A 22,182-nucleotide genomic window follows, 5' to 3' on the forward strand; every position below is an offset into this window, starting at 1 on the left:
CCTAGTTTATTGGAGATCACTTCCAAGAAAGATAGATCTGCTGACAAGATTAAACAAGTGACTCATGAAAACAAACAAGGAAATAATCTCTTATATTCAGTTCAGGGTTTGGGGCTTGTGGAATATCCCATCCAGGAGAGTTCCTGTGTTGGCAGTGTGCCTGATGTGGGTTTAAAAAGAGACTAGCTCACTGCAAATTTTACACAGCAAACAGGAAATGATACTTCATGTTTTGCAGTCCTTGTCCTTCTCCTCTCCATGAACAAATCACTCACACCAGAGTGGGATTGGTAATTAGCTGGTGTGCACCTTGAATACTGGCTGGCAAGAACTGCAAAATCTTCATCAGTGAGACTGAGAAAAAGTAACCATAATCATTCCCCAGTTCCAAACTTTTCTCTGCCCCCTGAGTGCTGAAGAGGTTAAAGAGATTAAATCCTGAATCTAAACTTCAAGGAATCCCAAGGTCCTTCAGACCCAGTCTTCAAAGCCGTTTAGTAGTAAATCAATAGACAAGTGGTTCAGCATTGCCGCTTTAGATTTCTTGACTTGATGAAAACCCCAAGTATCTGTCAGCCTGATGGGGTATATATACAGAAAGGCAGTATTCCTTTTGGGGTGGGCCAGAACCTTTGTACAAAGACATGGCATCAATAAGGATGACTCACCTGAGACAAGAGATCTCATCTTTGCACACATTGATTAAAAAGTTAAGTGGACTTTCATTCCCTGTGATCAGAAAGCTCAGATTAACAAGAAGCATCTGATAAATCTAATCTTCATTGAGTACCTTCATAATCAGAAAGTGCTGACGAGCAGGAAAGATGAGGTTTAAGTTTTTCTTCCTCTGGCTCATGATTACCAAATCAAGATTGTCAGGCAAGCATGAAAGGAGATGTCAAAATTACTTACACAGGTCCAGGCACCTTCTCAGCTAGCATAGGTTCCCTATGTCCTGTACTACTATTATGAACAGAGAAGGTAATTTCATTTCACTTAGGAGACAATAGGACCAGTTAGGCACTTGCAAAATGGATATTCCAGATCAGAGAGGACTACTCATATACCCAGATTGCAACCATAGTACAGTTGCTCATGTAGATACTGGAAAAGAACTTTTCAAACAGAAAACAATTCCTCCCAGGCCCATGTTTTATATTTGACAGCTTCCAAGAGGCAGCTTTCAAAGTGGTAAAAGACTCCGGGGATCTCTGTTGCTATTCAGACCTTGAAAATATACCTAGAAAAAGTGGAATCACAGCTTTAAGACAATCTGTATCTTAGTAACAGAAATCCAGAGCTGTAGTTTCAGTGATTGTCTTAAGAACAAATGTCAAGAGAACACACTTTACACTAGGGATAATGAAGGATCCAGTTGTATTTATGATAAAAATTAAAACATGTCCTAAGGATAGGAAATAGAAATTTGGTGATGGATGCAATTCTTGTTCCTTGCTGTTAATTTCTTTTTGCTTTCTTTGCCTTGATTTATATTGTTTCTGTGTGATTATGTCCAAAATGCCTTGAGATTCAATTATGCATATGGCTAAAACTTGTTACCGCAGGGTAGGAGCAAAATAGTCATGTTACTTGAAGGACAAACAACTGGTATCTTGATTGAAATGAGCAAAAGAAGTGGAGAAAGGAATACTACAGAAGCCTAAAGAAACAAAATCTACTGGAGCAAAATAGTTCCAGCTCATTTCCTTTGCTGGTAACTATCAGTTTGCAATCATACTTTTGAAGTGGCCAGTGCTTGTTTACTCCCCCTGTCCACCTCCTTTTGTGTTAAATGTTCGAAGTAACATTTTTCAAATGGGATTAATAACTGTGTAAAAGGTACAATACTATTTTGCTTGGTTAGGTGAAAGTTACTCAAGCTTTCTATCTTTTCTCTTCATATGGCAGGCTTTTGTGAGCCTGCCTAGGAAGAAACTGCAGAAAACTGAGCCCTGAAATAAGCAAGAAAAATTCCCCATACCTTCTGAATACCCAGTAAATCTATTAAATGTTTTTTATGATTCAAATTCAGGTCTGCCACATGGCATTATGTATCCTCTTCCTCAGGTGTAGGGGTGGCAATAGCATGTTGGCAACTGCTAAAGAGGCTTATGAGGCAAAACTTTCCCCAGTCACCTTTGGAAGTACATTCCCTAGTGTTTCTCAGATTCCTCTTTAGAATTGTTTGCTCTGTCTTATTCTCTGTTTTTAAAATCATTATGGCATGTACTACATAGCACAAAACAGTCCATATGGCAATAAGATGATCATGGTGATTGATACATGCAATTTGTGAAAATCATATTTGGGGAAATAGCATATAAATGAAGGGCTAGAACCTCCCATCCCTTGTCCTAGGAGAATAATCCTTCATCAAGTAAGTAAATGTGCTTTAGAGCCTTTAAAATGTCACCTTTTTCTATATTTACAAGCAGATATTAAATTACCTGATAATATCATATTTTGAAGGTAGCCAAGCTAAGTGGTGTGTCTGCAAGACCGGGGTTTATAATGAACTGTAGCAACAGCAGATTTATTGTAAGACGATCTTTTAAGAGCACATTAACATGAAATGGCTTAGAAAGATTTAGCGACCTATGAAGTTTAAGATTAATTTCCCTACCACCCCAACAGCTGAGTTCTTAGCTCTGCCAGTGCAGGCTGGAAGGAATCCCACACAGACTTTCCTAGGATGGCTACTGATAACGTTTTACTTTGACAATAATGTCAGTTTTATCTAAAGAGAGACAACCTTTCTGGAGCTTCTACTAGCCACCAAGGCAATCTAACTCTGAGAAAGTTCTTTGGCTGTCTGCTTGTTGAGTACTAATCTTCTCAGGTAATTAGTGGAGGGTCACCACTGATATTTCTTGTGATGCATTAGCAATTGTGGATGGAGAATCAAAATTCAGAAAGGAAAAACAGTAGCTATTTAAACATTAAAGAAAGAGCTGGATCTTTATAAAGCAGTTAGACCAAAAAGTATACTTCAATTTCATGGTATAAATAAACAGTAGCTATTTAAACATTAAAGAAAGAGCTGGATTTGTATAAAGCAGTTAGAGCAAAAAGTATACCTCAATTTCACGGTATAAATTTACCATCTCGATACGGTAGACATTGTCAATAAATGCAGGTTTCAGCACAGCAGAGACACGGAGTTAATCCGTTTGGATTGATACTGACTCAGTGTGGAGTGAAACTCCATTACCTTTTAGTAATGCTGTCAGGATAGCTAAATCAATATCCTGATGTCCTTCTGATCCCATGCGAAATACTGTGATCTGAAATGTTAAAAGACAATACCATTATTGAAAACAGGCTAATTTTTTAAAAAATAAATTAAATCAGGGCAGCATAATTTGGATCTCAAAATGTCCCGATGGCTACAAGACGATCTTACTTTATGTGTTTTATAAGAAGCTTATTAGATAGGATTAACAGTATTTTTTGTGAGATAAAATTTGCTAAAGAGAGAAGTTGTATTAATGAGCATATGGGGAAAAGTCTTCAGTGATACATGGTGAAATTAGAGATGAAGGAATGTTCTACTAGAGTAACATTAGATTTAGTGTTCCCAATACATTACTAGTAGGAGGAATTAGGTGTATTATAGGCTGTGGACCCAATTTACAGCATAGGCATTGAATAAAAATTTTCAACCAAAATCAGCAACCTACTCAACCTCACGATTTTATATAGCAGAAAGTTAGGTAAATAATCTAAGAATTAAGCTTCTAACAGGTCCAGAAAATATCTTTAGCCATGTGTGGTCAATGACCTATTGCTGTAAGATGTAAACTCTGAGGCAGTGAGGTGAGATACACAATTCATAAAGAAGAAGAATGAATACAGTGGGGCTGTGCTTTCAAGCCAGTTTCACTCTTGGTTAAAACTGCACAGGAACATACAGAAGTGTAAATCCCTTCGCTCCTTTTGTTGCCATGGCAATAGCTGCTCTTGGGCCTCTGCTTCTTGTGAAGCAACTGAGACTGCAGCTTTTTATTAGTGCTTTTCCTTTACTAATGAAACCTATGCCAACGTTTTGATCTGAATATCTGTTATGAGTGGTTTTTTTTTAATATTTTGCCAGTACAGACTGCCTCATTTTTTTTTTTTTAATTAAGTGATACCTTTAATTGGGAATCATGTAAACATCTTTTGCACTCATATTCAGCCTTATATGTTGTCCCCACATCCCTAAACTCCTACTCATATAGCACCACTGAACTGCGGTAACATCTGGGATAGAGGTCAGCAAACATCTGGGCTCCAAGAGCGGTGTAGTGTGATGGGCAAGGGAGATATATACGGTGGTCAAAGCTAAGACAACACCTTGGTGACAAGCTTCAGTTTGCCAGCTGAAATAGCTCTGTAGAGTGCATCCCAAGAAATCCAGTGTAGCCTTCCTGTAGCACTTATTTTACCTTCGCTCGACCCTAAAACTCTAGATGCTCTAGCTGTTCAAAGGGAGATAAGAGATGTCGGCATCAGTGACAGTAAGTAGTACAGCTAGATAAAATAATAGGAAATAATAGCTCAGTTAGTCAATTGATTTAGATGATGCCTAAAACAATTAATGTGAGAAAGCATTTGTGTTAGGTGTCCTCCCCAGTTAAAGCAGACTTTTCAAATAAGACTTAGTTTGACCCTTCAGTGTGTTCTGGAGACTGTAAGTGAGTGAATGCAGTGCTGCCACATAACAGTCTGATCATAACATCCTCACAGCGCTTTGCAGTTTCCTACACAAATTTTGCAGCAAGAGTCATCTGTGTAGCACTGAAGGGAAATGTGACAGCCTGGCAAGCAGATCAGCAAATGCTGGGAATGCCTTGTTTTCATCACTGTGCTTGGTGGCACCACTACACGGCAAATAATTACGTGACCTAGGACTTGGCAGTGCTAGGTTAATGGTTGGACTCAATGATCTTAAAGGCCTTTTCCAACCTAAACAATTCTATGATTTTATGATTCTAGAAGCAAAATGCCCTTCTCCTTCTTTAAAGCCAAAGGTGAAGCAGTCTGCACATCAGGGACTGAAAATACTGAACTTTGTCCTGTTGTCGTTCCTCATGGTTTTCAAAAGATTGATTCTTCTTTCCACGTTTGCCCTAAAGCTCGAGCAATGTTTTTGTTTATTCAAAAAGTGAAGGATTTAAAACAGGACTGTGCTGTAATTACAGTCACAACTTTGTCACACCGTTGATAAAATCTTTGTTGATAAAATCGTAGTCCTTATATGCAGCATTCTTCAGTATAATTTGTATTTTTGCAGATATGTTGGTTGCTTCTACTATTGGATGGCAGAGGTGTTTGAGTATAGTGACATTAGCTTTCAAATGACTAAAGGAAAATATTTCTTTGTGGCTCTGCAGAATGAATTTTGGAAGATGAGGCTTAAAGCTGCAGCATGCTGGCTGCTGAGCCACTTGTATCATCATCACTTCTAATTTACCTGGCAAAGCCAGATCATTATCAAACCATGTAGGTGCAGCTTTTGTTCACCTTCAGTAACTATTTATGATGCAGGGACAAGACAATGGGACTGGAGGAATATTGCAGCTATAGTTTGAGTCCCAGACTAGCAGCTTGTGAGGAACCCCGAGAACCTTGAGCAGGCCTCTACTGCTTATCCAGTGCAGCTTTATGTTAGGCTGCTGTTGTGCTTGAATGCTTCATTAATGAAGGCTGCACATTCCCCCTGCCTTTTCTCACAACTTTTGTTAGAAATGCATTCCCCAATGCTGCCCCCCTTTTTTTCCCTGACATGTTTAAATATGGATAAATAGAGAAAACAAACAAGCTTTGTGAAACGCTGAGAGACAGAAGAACATACAATTTGTTGTTGGATGAGATCCTAGTGCCTTGTCCTAAAAACTGTCTAGACCTTTCCAGAAAGACAGAATGAATTTTGTTTCTGCATTTTATGAGTACAGTTACGAGGAGACAGCAATTGTTCCTAAAATATGAATTTACTTCTTTACTTACACAGTCTGTAGTTTTTCCAGCATCCACTAATTTTTGTGTCAGAGGCATGATAGGGACGCATCCTGAAGTATTTATGCAGACTTTACACTTAGAAATGTTCAGTATCTCTAGGTCTCAAAAATACCTGTCTGTCTGTCTTGCTGGAGATCTGTTCTGGTGACTTCCCGCAGTTAAGAGGTAAGAATTTTGTGTTTGCAATACACTCATCTAGTTTCAAGAGCCATTAATGTATCTGACACCTTGCTAGTTGCCATTTACAGATACTCTGGTGGGTAAATCACTGCAGAGAACTGAGAAACCATACCTTGGTTAAAATAGTCCTAGAGCCCTGTTAGAATGGGCTACAGATGCTACTGCACTAATGTCTATAAAACTGCTGTGCTAAAGGAAAGTATCTGTAAGCTCTGTAAGTATCAGTAAGCTCTATTCCCAGCTACCTCTTGCTCGATGAATGTCTGCCACTGAGATGCAAAAATAGCAGTAAATTAAAGACTTAGAAACCCACTTAATAGCTCATTACTAAGGAAAAAAAAAAGCCTTTCTTCTTTAAAAGGAACACTGTCCAGCGCCTAAGACCCATTCAGCTCTAAAATGATCTGCTGTAGACCTGTTTAAGCCTGTTGTTGAGTCTTAGCCTCTGTAAAATTTTATGAACAAATAAAAGGAAAAACAAGCGAGTAATGTGTGTATATGAAAACCAGGACTTTTAATTATAAAAAAATAGATGCGGGAGTTAAAGAAGTGGGAGTTAAAAAGTAATACATAAAACTTGCTTACCCTGCCAAAAAGAAAGGAAAGGGTAAAAGTTGCAGTATCAGTCAGACTACCACTAGCCATTCTTTTGTGTTGCTGTGAAAAAGTGAAGACTAGTTTAACCTCAGAGATTTTCTTTATGCTGATCTGATTCAAACTGTTTCTATTTTTCTGAGCATAATGAAATTGTATTAGAGAGAAAAACTACCATTTACCCTACTCAGCTATTTCTTTTGAGCAGAAAAACAATTTACTTTCAAAGAAGAAAGAAATCCAAACATCAAGTACTCTTTTTTCTTCCAGGGATTTGGGACACATTATTACTTCCATGTAGCTGGTAGTTTCCACTGTTGATGTTAAGTTCAATTATTTTAAAAGAACAGGTTTTTTTCTGTTCCTCCTCTACCACCTTGGGTATTTTGGGGTTAGTGGGTTTTTTATTTCCTCCTTTCTTTCCTCAATGTTCACACTGTGTATTGGCTTGAAAAGGTTTTTTCAGGTAATTGCCTGAGGTGTCTCAGTGAACAGCTATGACTTCCAACAACAAGCTTTTTTAAAAATACATTTTTCTTCTCCTTTATAAATATAGTAGAAGCTGATGTTAACATCGCTTAATAATACAAAGCTGTATTGCACAGCACTGAAGAAAGTTAAATATGCAGATGAAAACACACCTGAAACACACAAGCAAAAATGACTCTGAGGTCCCAATAAAGGTTGCACCAACAAGCTGCAAAAACACTCTTAATAGGCATCCAGATTCTTTCCAAATGTAACTGTAATGTGTGGATTTCTTTTGTTATGCCTACTTGCAAAGTACAGTAGATAGCAGCTATTTCCAATTCTGGGGGCAGCTGGGCAAGGACTGTCAGCTCTGCTGGGCTCCTCTCAAGAGGAGGTGATTGGGACCGACCAGCCAAACCCTTCTGTCTCGAGACTGCATCTCATTTGCCTCCACAAAACCTGCCTCAGTGAAATGGGTAAGATTTGCCCTTAAAAGCAAGACATGCCTGCCCCAGACCTCCCACCCCCTACCCCCCAAAAAAATAATAAAAAAAAAAGGGATAGAAAGGTCTTTCCTCTACCTCACTGCAGATTTCACTGAAATATCTTAATTTGAACAGGATCAACTTCCAGGAAAAAAAACATAGCTGTGTCCTAATTCTTCCCAGGAAAATGTGCTAGGAAATCACTGAGGAAATCACTGAGCCAAAACAGACCTACTCTGCAAGCACAATGATTGCAGCACATGGTGATGCCATAATTGCCAGCAATAATTACAGTCCAGCAGGGTAGAAAACTAATTTTCAGGCAGGGCAGATAGAAAGCAAGTGAAAAACAAGAGATGGATTAAATAAGCATCAGGATAGAAAGCAAGGTGTTGAGGGTGGTGGGGAGTAAGGGGAAGAAATTGTCTGACCTTAGACTCTATCAAAAAGCACTCATTTTAAACCAGCTCTGCTTTCTGTTTAGCACCAGATCCATTCTTGTTTGACAGGTTACTTTTTCTTTCCCTTTCCCCCATGTAATTTCTGGCTCAGCAGGGTCAGTTTAACATAATATGATGCATTCTGTTTTCGTGCCTTCACAGTGATACTGCATTGTACTTCTATGGGCGGGTAATACTGTCTTACCCTAGAGCAGTGAATACCAAACAGACTTTCAGAAATTATTCACACTCTGAGAGACACAGATATTACACTCCTACCTAGGATTTCCCAAGTTCTGTATGCATGTAAATGCAAGGTTACCTTAGAAATACCAATCACAACTATCCATATGCAGATGTGTACATGTGGTCTCCTTAATGGCAGCTGCCAAACCAAAAGACCAGCTAAGAAGAGGGTATGTCAAATAGATGCTGAGGAGGGAAGATGTGGTCAAACAGAAAGCCAGTGAAGTCATTGGTGAGACAACCTGTGAAGTGGTGGGAGTGCTAAGATACTTAGGAGGACAAGGGCCAGGTTGTAATAGGTTGTAATCACAAAATTTCTGAATTCTTACAACTGGCACAATTCCTCAATAACTGTTGACATTTCTGACCCTGACTAGACTGGGTGAAGCAGACCTATTGTGCGTGGAGCAGGCAGGACTCATGCAGAAGACAGGCCAGGAACAGTTCTAGTTCCCTGATGAGCAAATTATATAGATTATAGGAAATTCCTTGACACAAAATTTTGTTTGTTTTGCTTTATAGACTCCTCTCTAGGCCAGAATAGCTCTGTCACAGTTTGCTATATTCAGGCCTAACTGGATATATAAATGATAAACCTTCATCCCTATGAGTTGCTACACTGCGAACAGGTTTGTACACTACACATAGGAGCTTGATTTTACCCCTGGAATGAGAAGCAAGAGCCGTGGGTAGAGTCAGCCGCCACAGATATCATTAAATAATTGCCAGATCAAAACAGTTTAAAACAGCATTTTGTGAAATTAATCATAGGACATAAAGATTATAGAGAGGTGATTCTTCCGCTTTACACTGCTCTGGTGAGACCTCACCTGGAGTATTGTGTGCAGGTCTGGAGCCCTCAATATAGGAAAGATATGGACCTGATGGAGCGGGTCCAGAGGAGGGCCACTAAAATGATCAGGGGGTTGGAGCACCTCTGCTGCGAGGACAGGCTGAGGGAGCTGGGGTTGTCCAGCCTGGAGAAGAGGAGGCTCCGGGGAGACCTAATAGTGGCCTTTCAATATCTGAAGGGGGCCTACAGGGAGGCTGGGGAGAGCCTGTTTACAAAGCCCTGCAGTGACAGAACAAGGGGTAATGGCTTTAAGCTGGAGGGGAGCAGATTTAGGTTGGAGATTAGGAGAAAGTTCTTTACTGTGAGGGTGGTGGAGCACTGGAACAGGTTGCCCAGGGAGGTGGTTGAGGCCCCATCCCTGGAGATATTCAAGGTGAGGCTCGACAAGGCCCTGGGCAACCTGGTCTAGTTGGGGGTGTCCCTGCTGACTGCGGGGGGGGTTGGACTAGATGACCTTTGGAGGTCCCTTCCGGCCTGGACCATTCTATGATGATTCTATGATTCTATGATTCTGTGATTCTATGATTATTCCCAACTACCAGCATATTCAGTTCCTCTTTTAATGCCTTTTCTATCCAAAAAGTGAATCATTCCCTCCTGCCACACTACTTCTTTTCCTAGGACTTTGGCAACTCCACAGAGATGGAAGAGCTTCTTCTGTTCAAGGCCAGTATAAGGGCCCAGGACTGAATTTGAATAGCTATGCAGCATCAGGCTGTATTTAGCATTTCTAAAATATTCTATTACATGGGATCATTTCTTTTTTGACAGTATGGTTAACCTCAATCACTTCAGAGTAAGAAGAGTGAGCTGAGATTTTTAGTTTGTATTTGTTTGGAGAGAGAGGAAGCACCACCAAATCAGCAGGGACAATGCAGTGCACACCTGCACAGAAAGGCATTTTACCCTCTGTCACGAAAGAGATGAGAGATGAAGAAGAAAAATCATTCTGTACACCTCAGATTGACGGTGTCTACTAACTAGGCAATGGATAGGTGAAAACAGAGGAAAAAAAACCAGGTAGCAGTGATGAGAGCAGAGAAAGCATCCAAGAGTGCTCTCTTTCCATACTGTATTCATAGCACTTTACTAATGCTGCAAATTTTTCATGCTTTTAGAGGTAAAGTGGTTTCTCCCTGTCATTTCACTATGACATCAGGAGAAAATATGCAGTGATTTAAAATTTATTGAAAATGATTTTTTTCCTGCGGTCTCCAGAAAATTTTTGAATGTGTTTAAATCTCACTTCTGACAAACTAAATTGTTTGTATGCATCTCAGTTGCATAAGTAAAAAAAATAAATCTCTCTTTTCCACAAAAAGGCAGATGCAATTGCAAATACAATCTGAAACTCTCCTGTTTGAGAACATCGGTTGGTTCAGCAAAACAGGCAATTCCTTCCAATGTACGTGTTGACATTTATAATTTAACTAGGCCTACCTGAATATTTCAAAGGAAAATTATCCTGAAAAGAAAAATGAGAGTTTGATAAAACAAAACATTAAAGGACATCAGTTATGCAAAGCCTCAAAAATGGTTCAGATAAAGAGGGGAAAGCATTTGTTTTTTTCTTGGAATGAATAATCCTGTTTAACTCAAGGGAAAAGCTGCTTGACATGGAGGCATAACAAATATCAAAGTGAGCAGGTGAGTCAATGGGTAATACTCCAGAAGAAAGGGGATGGGCCAATAAGTGGAAATGCAGAAGTAGAAATATTAGAGAAATTTATATTCAGGGAGAAACTAAATTAAGTAGTCTCCTATTCTGAGAAGTAAGAAAGAGAATTCCAAATAAGGATATAAGAAGGGACAGATGTAAGGGAGAAGTTTGAATGTTGATTGCAAAGTTTTAAAATTTTACGTCTCCTTCTGCTTTGTGGCAGCACAGCAACACTTCACATTTTTCTTTGATCCAATAATATGACACAGACTCATTGTAAGAAACAGGAAACAAACAAAAAAATTCCATGCTTATTAGAAAGGCGGCAATTCTGCAATTGAGGAGCCGTCTAGATGCACAGAAAATAATTTGACAGAAATTACTGTAAATGTTTGGCTTCCCCTGTGATTGATAGCTTTTGTTAAAGACTGAGACAGTGGTGTCTACCCCTTAATGAGCAAAGAACAGCCATGAAGAGAGAAATGCTTTTGGATGATGAGATAGGCATTTTCATTCAAACATTGGTGTAATCTGACCTCTTCCATCACCCTGATTCAGGAAAGAAATGTGGAGTAAATGTGATGTAGTTCACTTCCTCCATCTCTGCTACAGTAGACATGGTTCTTGGAGGTATTGAAAAGACACTACCTTTATTGATTTTTTTCTGAAAACATAAAGTGACTTAAATAGGTAGGAAGGGACGTGAATAGCACAGTAAATAAAATAATGAAGCTTGATCACCAGGAAGGCTCTGACATCTGAGTCCCAAGTAATAGAAGTTAAGACCAATTTAAACCTAGTATACAAGAGTTTATTAACCTCACTGGTCCCAAAGTAGCTATCGTCCACAAATGTTGATCCATTGATGATATAAGAATCATACATGTGTTCCAGTACATACTGAGAAGAAGCCTGATGCTTCTAAAGGAGATGTTAGCTGCTGTGTAACTCCATCAAATGGCTATTTTTCCCAGAAAGCACTCCTCTTCTGACAGAGGAGCAGGCAGCCATGCCACATACTGGAGGAGTTGGAGTCAACTTCTATCTGTGTGTCTCTGACCTTCTGAGTAAGACCCGTCTGTGTACCATTTGAGCTTTGTGACATTTAGAGTCACAGTTGTGTCTGGTCTTCATGTGGGTGGGTGTCTCCATACAAGTCATATTAGCTCATTCTGGGAAACTAAGAACTGGCAGCAAATCACAGTCTTATACAGCTTTACTCCTGAATAAATAGGATCCTTTTGGCACCTAACCTTGGATCTGCAATGTCTGCTCTCCTGCTAAACTAGCAATCCTGGTAGGACAATTTCTGTAAAAGGCAGCCAAGCAAAGTAATGTCATTCTGGGCTTTTAGTGACATAATTTAACCTGTAACCTATCTCTTGCTCACAGGTGCTAAGCAATGTAAAACGGAATTGTTTTTTCAAGGCAAAGTTTAATAAAAAAGCCACGAGTGATGTAAAAAACTCATCACTGAGATGGATAGACCTAATATTTTGTTACTTCAGAGAAAAAGAACTCAGTTTGATTATGCACTCTGCTATATATACTGAAAAATTATGTCTTGTAAGTCATTGCCCTAAACAATATTGTCTGCAGGACTCACATGCACACATAGATCTTCTAATCTGAACTGAAAATGCTGACCTTAGAAGGAATTATGGTGAGTTGGTTGGCTAATGGTATTAAAGTAGTGGACTCCTGATCCATCTTAAACTTCAGTTTCTAGTTTTGCTTTGTAACATGTTTTCCAGTAGTCTGAAAGTATATGGATAGCCAGGCTGGCTTGCTATAGATGATGCAGACGTATGCCTATTCTGTATTTAGATTGACAACAATGCCATGATAACACAGAGAAATCAAGCAGCAAAAATGGCCACAAACCATTAGTTTCCTAGATGGTTTGCTGGTGAGTCCAAGTAGGTAGTATTTGGAAAAGACAGCTCACTTGGTGTAAAATATTCCTACAGGACAGTAAATTTGCAGTTATTGCTGCATCTATACAGAACCTGCATCTCATACAGTGAGCTCCTCACCTATGACTAAGATACTCTAGCAGTAATGAATGGGTCTCCATGCCCCATCTGAGGCCACAGAAAGAGTATTTATATTTTCTAAGAAAGGCAAAAGAAACTACAACTCCCCAGACACAACAGAGCCAGAGAGTAAGAAAGGCTTCTGAACAGTATTGTGGAGTTAATAAGATGCATTGAACCCTTCCAACTCCCTGATTGCAAAAATTGGTCTATATTTGCTGTGTCACACAGTACTGTTTTGCCTTGACTTTCATTACTGGGACCTTTGGCAGAGCTGTATAATGATTCAGGGTGCATTTCCCAGAATTACTCGTTAACAGTGTAAATGGGGTAATGGATACTTTCACAAGCTTATATTTTTAAAGGGAAAAGAAACATTCTAAATTCAATTTCTGCAGTTGCAATTTTAATCACAGAACACATAGGAAGAGGTTTGTAAAACCTAGGGCACTCTATCAGTGATAATTGTGCAAGTAGTATGCATCAAACAAACCAGAAAACGTCTACTTACTGAATGTAAGTAAGAAAAGATATATTTGTCTTTGCAGACTGGGGCTGAAAGTGGCACAGGAGAGGTTCAGGGTGGACCAAGTAACTGCCCAAATGGCACACTTTAGCTTCAGCAGTAGGTCTAATATTCTTGTGCTTTCTGTCAGCAGAAGCCCTACCTTATCTGACAGAAGCTGAAAGGCAGCTGCTGGGATCAAAAGCTTTTCAAGGCTTCAGTGTAATAGAACAGCTGCCTTTGTCTTTTTTTTTTTTTTCTTTTTTTTTTTTTTTTTATGTTTTTAGCTGCCTTGCTCTTGGGGGTTGTTTTTGCAGACTGGGGCTGAAAGTGGCACAGGAGAGGTTCAGGGTGGACCAAGTAACTGCCCAAATGGCACACTTTAGCTTCAGCAGTAGGTCTAATATTCTTGTGCTTTCTGTCAGCAGAAGCCCTACCTTATCTGACAGAAGCTGAAAGGCAGCTGCTGGGATCAAAAGCTTTTCAAGGCTTCAGTGTAATAGAACAGCTGCCTTTGTCTTTTTTTTTTTTCTTTTTTTTTTTTTTTAATGTATTTAGCTGCCTTGCTCTTGGAGCTTGTTCTCTGAATTACTGAAATAAAACGCCCAGTCCTAGGATTAGATTTTGTTCTCTGTGGAGTCAATGGCAAAGCCCAGCTAACTTCATCTGACTTCTTGGCAGCTGAAAAAACAAAATATGCTTTTATCGAATTTAAAACTACCTTTTAATCATCATTTTAATACTTGCTTGCCGAGGTAGGACCTAGGTACTAGACTAATCCTGTTGATTTTCACTGACTGGATAGGAGATTTAACCTTCATCAAAACTGGGAGAGTTGCTACCGTCACTGGCACCTCCATTTGGACGCAGAGGGCTAATTAGCATCAGTACACTTTACAGTGGAAATCTCACAGGGTATTTCCGTGGGAGAGACAAGAGTTGTTTCAGCAACCAGCAGGCCAATAGCTACATGATGCATTCCTGCTGCAGATCTCTACTTCCAAATTACACACTGTTCACAGCAACCATACTCCTGTAGGAACTACAATTGATTTTTACTGTTTGAGAACTTACTGAGTGAGTCTCCTCTGTAAAAAAGATCCCATCAGCATTAAAAAATTTTAGCTGAAATAATTTGTTTATGAAGCCAAATTTCTTAAAAAAAATAGACCTGAATGAAATTTTTAACCTTTAGGAAGGGCCAAAAGAAATAAAGGAAATTCTGGTAAATTCTTAAAAGTCCATCTGATTTAGCTAATATTTAATTCAGAACATATCTGTGCATATGCTAATAAACAGTTGCAGATGGTGTTTAATTAGCATACTAATTTACGGAGCCTGTTTGTCCAGCTGAAAAGCCACTGTTTTTTTGCAGCCAGTATATGGTCAGTTCAAGCTCTTTCCAGTACAAACTCTTCCAGAATCTCGGACAGGTTTGCTCCAGCCATTTCAGTCAGACAAAACTGAAACCACTGAAGATAAGTAAGTTTTATTCATAGCCCAAAAAGAAAAGAAACTGCTAAATCACTCAACAGCTTCCCAGTACTTTGGGTAAGTAACCAATGAGCTCAGTCAAAGCTCTGCATTAGTAGGATAATACTGGGGTATGAAGGCCTTGCAACGCAGCCTGCTCACGCACTGTGCATTTCTGGAAAACTTGGGTCCTTCTCTGTGGGAAGGAAAAACACAAGTACCAAGCACCTTTGTGGTGCAGGTTGTCCTGATCTCAGATCTTTTAGCATGACACCTGCTTTGTTTAATCTGACAGCACCAGAGCTTCAAGTTTGTCATGAAGTCACCTGGAATGACCCGTTAGCGTACATATACATTCAGCAAAACAATGCAGAAATAAGGTTTACACTACCCCCAAGCAGCCATTATTTCATCACAGTGACTGTCCACTGAGGTACAGGACTAACAGAGAAAAGGAGAGGCAAGTAAAAAATATTGATTACTGACTGACGTGGGGTAGAGATGGGATTTTGTTATTTCTCTTTTAGCAAGAAACTACTTAAATTGTGTCTGTTGTCTCTATGTGGAAATGAGTTCCAGGAATTCATGGATGCGCATAAACCCATGCCCATTCTGCAAACTGTTTTTGTAAAGTGGTGGTAGGTTATGACACTGTCAGTTTGCTTAATGTAGTAACTGAATCTTCAAATATCCAAGGAAACAAATTTAGCAGAAAATGGTCCATGGTAGTAATAAGAAAACAAACTTAACCATCTGGGGGTACACAGTCTGTACTGCTGATGTTAATATGCCATTTTCTTATTCCTAAGGTACTAAGATTGGACCAATCCTGATCCACAGCAAATGCCTTTTCTATTAAATGGATATAAGATTAGGTCTAATGCTCTAAAATAAGCATTATTTTGGAAGCATAAGTTTTATGATGAATATGTATGACTGCAACAAGGTTGTTTTCAGGGACACAGACCTTTTTGTCTCGCAAAGTGGCCTTTCCCTGCGCCTGCCTCAGGAAGTTCCACAGATGGACCCACACAGCTTGTTGGAAAGCACATTCTGGCTTCTGAGACATTCACATTGTGATTTTCAACAAAGCACTCCAGCAACAAGCCAGTCGAAGCTGCAAAATGATTAAATACTCCTAAAAGAGTGGAGTGTTTTTCAGAAAACTCGGAACACCAGAATTACTATCTTTAAAGGCAAATTATAAGGTTAATTTAATTCCTGAGACAGAAAGAAATGCTCCTTTGCGCAGCTGGAAACGGGTTTCGGAGCTGTAACCCAACATGATGTGTTTTCAGGGTCTATCTGAAGTGAACTGCTTCTAACTAGCTGCTATCTGATGGATTCCCTTCCATGCTGCCACTCGACTCTGGGTCTGAGCTGAGGCTCCAGTGGGAAATGTCCCTGCCAGAAAGCGCCCTCACCTGCTTTATGTGTTCTGAGATCAGCAGGGTAACTACAATAGCATAAAAGATCAAAAAATACCCCTGAAAACTGTCTAATTCTGCTTGTATATAGATATATATGTTGTTTTTGTTTTTTTAATTAATGGAATTTCATCTTATTGTAGCTTTGAACTAATTGATATGGAATGCAAATATCCTAAGCAAAAATTTCTTCTTTCTTTTCTAAAATACCCCTTCTCTTCATTCCATGGTGGGTTTTTGTTTTGTTTGTTTGGTTTTTATTTTTTTTTAGTGGCAGGCAATATATCATCAAATCAGCTGTTTTAGTTTCTCATGAGCTGGATTCTGGAGATGGGAACATGTGAAAAAAAATTCATGGTGCTTTTTGAAAAAAAAACATGGTCTGGACTTTTCAATAGTACCTGCTGCCCACTTAGGTTTGGTGAGCCTTCATGCTTCAATTTTAGGAACTTGGCATAAAGTTTTTTAAGAATTTTATGTAAATATGACAGTAGAGAATCTCCATAAATTATGTTAAAAACACCCTCCTACCTTTGTAATCTACAGTTATATATATTGATCTGTATAGGCTACTTCATTTTTATTAGATTCTTATACCATAGACCTCATTAAGCACCTTGGTCTAAATAAATTTCTGAATATAAACTCTGATGTGTGCAGTATCAACACAGGTAACTTTATGATTTAATAGAAAATACTCATTAAATTGAGAAGTGGAATTTACTCTGTCTTGCAAACCTAACAGACTTAGATGTCTCCTCTGCTATGGCCTCATCTTATTATCCAGCCTGTGCACTCACATTTTATTCAATAAATGAACCTACACTTTATTAAATAAATGTGACATTGAATGTCATAATAATGATGCTCCCTGGGCATACAATTCAGAGACGATTCTTTAAGAGTGAAGTTCCAAATGTCAGAACTTGAAAAATCTGATGTTCTGTGAAGGGAGTAATTTTTCTTGTAATTGTTTTTTCCCTGGCCACCACACTTATCTCAAGTACATAAAAGAGATGCTAGTCTTTTTACACATTCTAAGTAGATAGGGTAGGAAAAATTATTTCAAAGACAGCTTTTTGTTCCTTTCCAAAGATTAACTTGCGTTTTATTTTCTCTCTGCACATCTGTGATTCATCTGTATTTATGTACTTTACTATAAGAGCATCTTCCTGCCTGTATCCTGTTTGCATTTAATTGTGTAGCAGCAGACTGTAACATGACATCCGCTCCTGCACTGTCTGCTTTGTTCCCTATGAGTTCAGCAGCCACAAAGTTAGGCAGGTAGGCACACTGACCATTAATTTAGGGAAAATGGCCATGATCAATTTAGTTGCTGCTGAGGTCTCTGAGACAATCTTTTGTGTCTTCCTTTTATTGGTGTCTTTAGGAAGAGAGAAGATCATGCTAATGATGAAGTAAGTTCATCAAGCAGTGTTTTGTCTTATGCACAACCAAATCATAAGGTCAAGACTGAGGACAAACGAGAGCTGGGACAGATGTGGAAATACGGCTTTTTAGAACCACTGAAGTCACCACTCACTCCTGGGAATACTTCATCGCTCCAAGGTCATCCATCTCTCTCCCCCTGGCAATGCTATCTTCATCATTATGAGTATCATGTTTCTTTTACATTCATATACAAGATTATGAGTCTTAAAGGACACCATTAGCCAAGCAACCACACCCCAGACATAAAATCTTGCTAACATACCACTGTTAAAATTAATGTTCTGAGTACAACTGAGGTACTACAGAGAAACATTTGTTTTAATGTATTTCCTTTACATATGGTTGGGTTAGTGGCATAAATTCAAATTCGGAACACCTAATTTTGGGCAAACCATCTCCTGGCTAATAGCTCTTCACAAGATGTGTAGGTAAAGAGTGTCAGTGGTGACAGAGGTTACATGTCTGCAAAGAAACTTGTAACAAATGCATAACCTTGCTTGCAATAAAAATCCTGATGTGAATACTGCAGAGAAAAACATCACAGTTAACTTTGCAGTAGCAGAGTTTGTTCAAAGCCTGACAACCAGTTCTGGATTTAGATGTCTGGAACAGTCCAGAATTGCATTTTTCCAGTCTCAATGTCTGCCTCTACTTTCTGTTCTTCCTTTCTTCCTACCTTCCTGCCTTTCCTTCTTTCTGCCTTCTTGCCTCCCTTGCTCCCTCCCTTTTCCTCTCCCTCTATATCTCCTTTCCTTCCTCATTCCTTTCTTCCATCTTCTCCTATTAAGTATGTTTTGTATGTTTGCATGCAGAAAACTAGTTCCCAATGAGGTCCTATATGTACATATTATTGTTATTATTATATTACCAGAAATAAAAGAATAAAAGAATTATGCTGTTTCTCTAAGGAGGTTTTCTCTGCTAATTATTGATAAGAAATGTTAAAGCAAATTCAACATTAAGGTAGAATGATGCCCATAGGTACTAAACATGTAAAGGAAACTCAAGTGCCATGGAGGTCATGGCATACCTTGGCTATTATAAATGGGTAAGAAAAGTATTTCTGTAGCACAGTAATATTTTTCTGAGGGTCTTTATTTTGGAGGGGGAAAAAATGAGAAAGAAAGAAAAAGGAACTCTTTATCTTCATGTAGTTTACCCAGGGAAGGTATGACTAGTCTATACTTTGTGGGCTGCACTGGCTGCTTGTGAATAGCTAGAGGATGTTTAAAGTCTGCTATACAGTTTGAATCCTGATTGTGGGAGAAAGAAGGTGGCAGGGACTGCTGTATGTCCAGCTCAAACAGTGATGTACATTGCGACAGCACAGTGGAGCTGCATGCTGCTGTCATGTCTTCCCTGAAAAGCTGTCCTTGGGATCATCTCCTCTCTGCCATTGTCCAAGGTATATGCCAGCTGATTGTGGTACTTGTAAATGATTAGTTATGCATGAGGAAGGCTGGCCACTTTTTCACGGATGCATGAACAGCTGGCTACTGAACAGAATACTGCGCTTTTGGTACGTTGAACCATATAAAGAAGTATCTTCTAGTTTGCAAAGCTCTGTTTAGAAGGGCAGCCTTTTGTTTTTAACACTTCCTGACCATATTCCCCCATTCCTCTCCAGTGGCGTTTACTCTATGCCATATTTTCAACTGAAATTAAAACGCACTGCAGAGGATGAAGTCACAAAAAACTTAACCAGTTTCAGAAAATGAAACTTCTGTAAAACAACTGAGTCAATCTTTGCTCTTGAGTGTTACTCTACACAAAATGTAGCAGGAGCCTGTGATATGAACTGAAAATAAAGCTTAGAAGAAAGATTAAGCTGCAAAATTGAAGTGTGTCTATTCAGGCAGTTTGTAAGAAATAAAAACCCCTGGAATTGAATCCTAAGTTTTTTACAATGTGATTCAAAAATGCTTCTGCAAAAGCAGCCTCGTGGAGCTCCCAGAAATTGTTGAAAGATCTTGTGTTCTTCAAGAAACTGTAAGTATGAGTTAAAGTATGCCTTCCCACTGCAGGATAGGAACCTTGGAGACAGGCTATTTTCTTTTCCTGTCACGCATCTCTGTAATAAAATAAAACAACTGTGCAACTCCACAGCATCTTTAAAATATGATCCCAGTGATAGATAAACAATTATGCTTCTTTCTGAGGTTTCCAGTAGTTGAATGATGTAGAATTTTAATCACTGTATGCCTGAGGATGACTGAAAAGCAGTAATATTCATACTCTACTAGCTGGATTTTGTCCTGCCAAAGGAAATCTAGAGGAATTTACAAAGCGAACAGATCTGTTGGATTAATCATTTTAAATGAGAAAATTTTGATTAAAACAAACAAATGTCAGCATGATGTAATATCCTTTTAGAGTCTGGATCACAGTGATCAGATTTATGAAATCCTTTAACAGGCACTTGAAAGACTTGATAAAAACAATGCACCGAGCTCTTTCTTTGCCTCTAAGAAAAGTGTAAACGTACCAGCTCCTTCTTTTTCATACATTCCATGAGGATAATGAAGAGGTGCTGTGCCTGGGTTCGGGTGTATGTGAAAGTCTTCTGTATGGTAACTAGCAACTGGTCCCTCAAAGACTCGTTGATAAGTCTGAAATTCAAAAAGAAAAAATAAAGTGGAAAAACATAAGGGAACATTGCAACTTCAGCCAAAGCTCAAACAAATAAGAGTTAGACAAAAAGTCACTGCAGGTTGTTCTGGACAGGTTTGAAGGACAGGAATTGGTGAAACCATCAGAGGCAAATTGGAAAACACTGATCTAGAAAAACACATTTATCATGTTGGGGTCCCTTATCTCCAAAGTTTTTATGTAAGTCCCACATATTGCATGACAGAAGGTCATTCAGACTATCAGCTCTGTGGGATTTCCTAGCAAAAACAAGAATGATACTGACAGTTTGGATTTGAGAGAAACCAGCACTTCTTGGTGAAGACGTCTTTCTAGCAGTGAATTAGCATAATTCAACTCATAGTTCACTTTGTGAAAGTAGAAGCATTTGTGTTGTCAGTGTTTTTGATTTTAGCTTGAATATCCCAACAGTTTCAACTCACCTTATTGACGCTGCACAGGATCAGGCAAGAAAACAAACAAAAAAATTTCCTTGTTTCCAAGTCGACTTTAGGAAACCATTTTGCTTTTGTCCATGCTGACATTCAGGTTTAAAGAGTAACCATTTTTTATATTCCTCCTCAGTGCTAACGTTAGTGCTTGCAAAAAGTGGCCCAACAGCAGCAATAAATAGTAACATTACATGGAATATTAGTGCTTGAACCCTCCCCATCAAAAAGCCTGTTCCTCAGGACTGCTCTGGGTGAAACGTTGCTGTTGTTAATGTCTCACAAAATAGTGGGCTCTAATTTAGAACATGAATCCTTTGATGTGTGAAAGCTTCTACACTATAGCAGTTTTCTCACTTAAAAATTACAACTGAGTGTTTTGAATTTGCTGAGTCAGAATGTTTTACAGGATAAGTCATTGTCAAACACGTGCGGGAATGAAAATCAGAGAATCTTCAAGACCCAGATTTTATGACAGAAGATAAACAAAGATTTAGCCCTGCAGCAGCCACAAGGCATTATGAGAAGCAGCACAGTATCTAAAACCTTTTGTTAGTTTACGGCAGCTGCTTTGGGAGAATAATGACCAAACCCCTGTTTATTTCATGCTATTGGTAAAAGTTGCCAGTACTTTTCTGCAGCAGGGAAGCCCAAATGAGACTGCAGGATATTCATTACACAACTGAACTTCAAATATGATTTAATTATCTACTCTTTATACCTACAGCAACCATAATGTTAGAAGAGACAATGAATGGGAGTGGGAAAGAGGTATAGAGATGCATAGGAGAATATGGGGTGTCATATGGAGTGTGTATGTTCTCTAGTCTCTAAATTTGACTTTGTAAATGTCTCTGTTGAGCAGGAGTTCCACTTCACAAAGAAGCCTGTAAGGCGCATGTTAATGTATTTGGATTAAAATGAGTTTACATGGGGTTTTAGACCATGCTGTGGATCACTGTTCTTTCTGTGCCTGGCTCCTCCTGTTGTTTTCTACTTTATTATGGACTTCTCTTGAATGGAGAGTCTACCTCTGCACTTCCTCTTTGCACTGAGGTCCCAGACGTGCTTTTCCCTGGGATACTGGAGAAGTGACAACGCTGCATTTACTGCTAACTCACTAGGTAAGCCCTCCTTCCCAGTAGTGTGACCTGCTTCCCTCACCACAAGGCAACATATGATAACATATGATAACATATGAAAACTCCAACTCTCTTGGTGGGCAGCAGTGAGAGCTGACAGCAGAGGACTTTTTCTGGTGGGGGGGTATAAGAAAAATAACC

The 22,182-nt window shown here is 39.0% G+C and overlaps 1 protein-coding gene across 8 annotated transcripts in view; it reads right to left on the bottom strand.

The window, feature by feature from the left end:
* TRPM3 (transient receptor potential cation channel, subfamily M, member 3) overlaps positions 1 to 22,182 on the bottom strand; it is a 278,412-nt gene that overhangs the window by 69,228 nt on the left and 187,002 nt on the right. For all 8 annotated transcript variants that reach the window (XR_001413818.1, XM_014958485.1, XM_014958484.1 and 5 more), the window contains exons 8-9: positions 20,308 to 20,431; positions 3,212 to 3,284 (exon numbers count right to left, since the gene is read on the bottom strand). Coding sequence is in view for 7 of the 8 variants with exons in the window: in XM_014958485.1 (XP_014813971.1) it covers positions 3,212 to 3,284; positions 20,308 to 20,431 (197 nt within the window). In the remaining variant the exon portion in view is untranslated. The remainder of the gene's footprint in view (positions 1 to 3,211; positions 3,285 to 20,307; positions 20,432 to 22,182) is intronic.

Source organism: Calidris pugnax, unplaced genomic scaffold (assembly GCF_001431845.1).
Source record: "Calidris pugnax isolate Ruff unplaced genomic scaffold, ASM143184v1 scaffold360, whole genome shotgun sequence".
Taxonomy (NCBI): domain Eukaryota; kingdom Metazoa; phylum Chordata; class Aves; order Charadriiformes; family Scolopacidae; genus Calidris; species Calidris pugnax.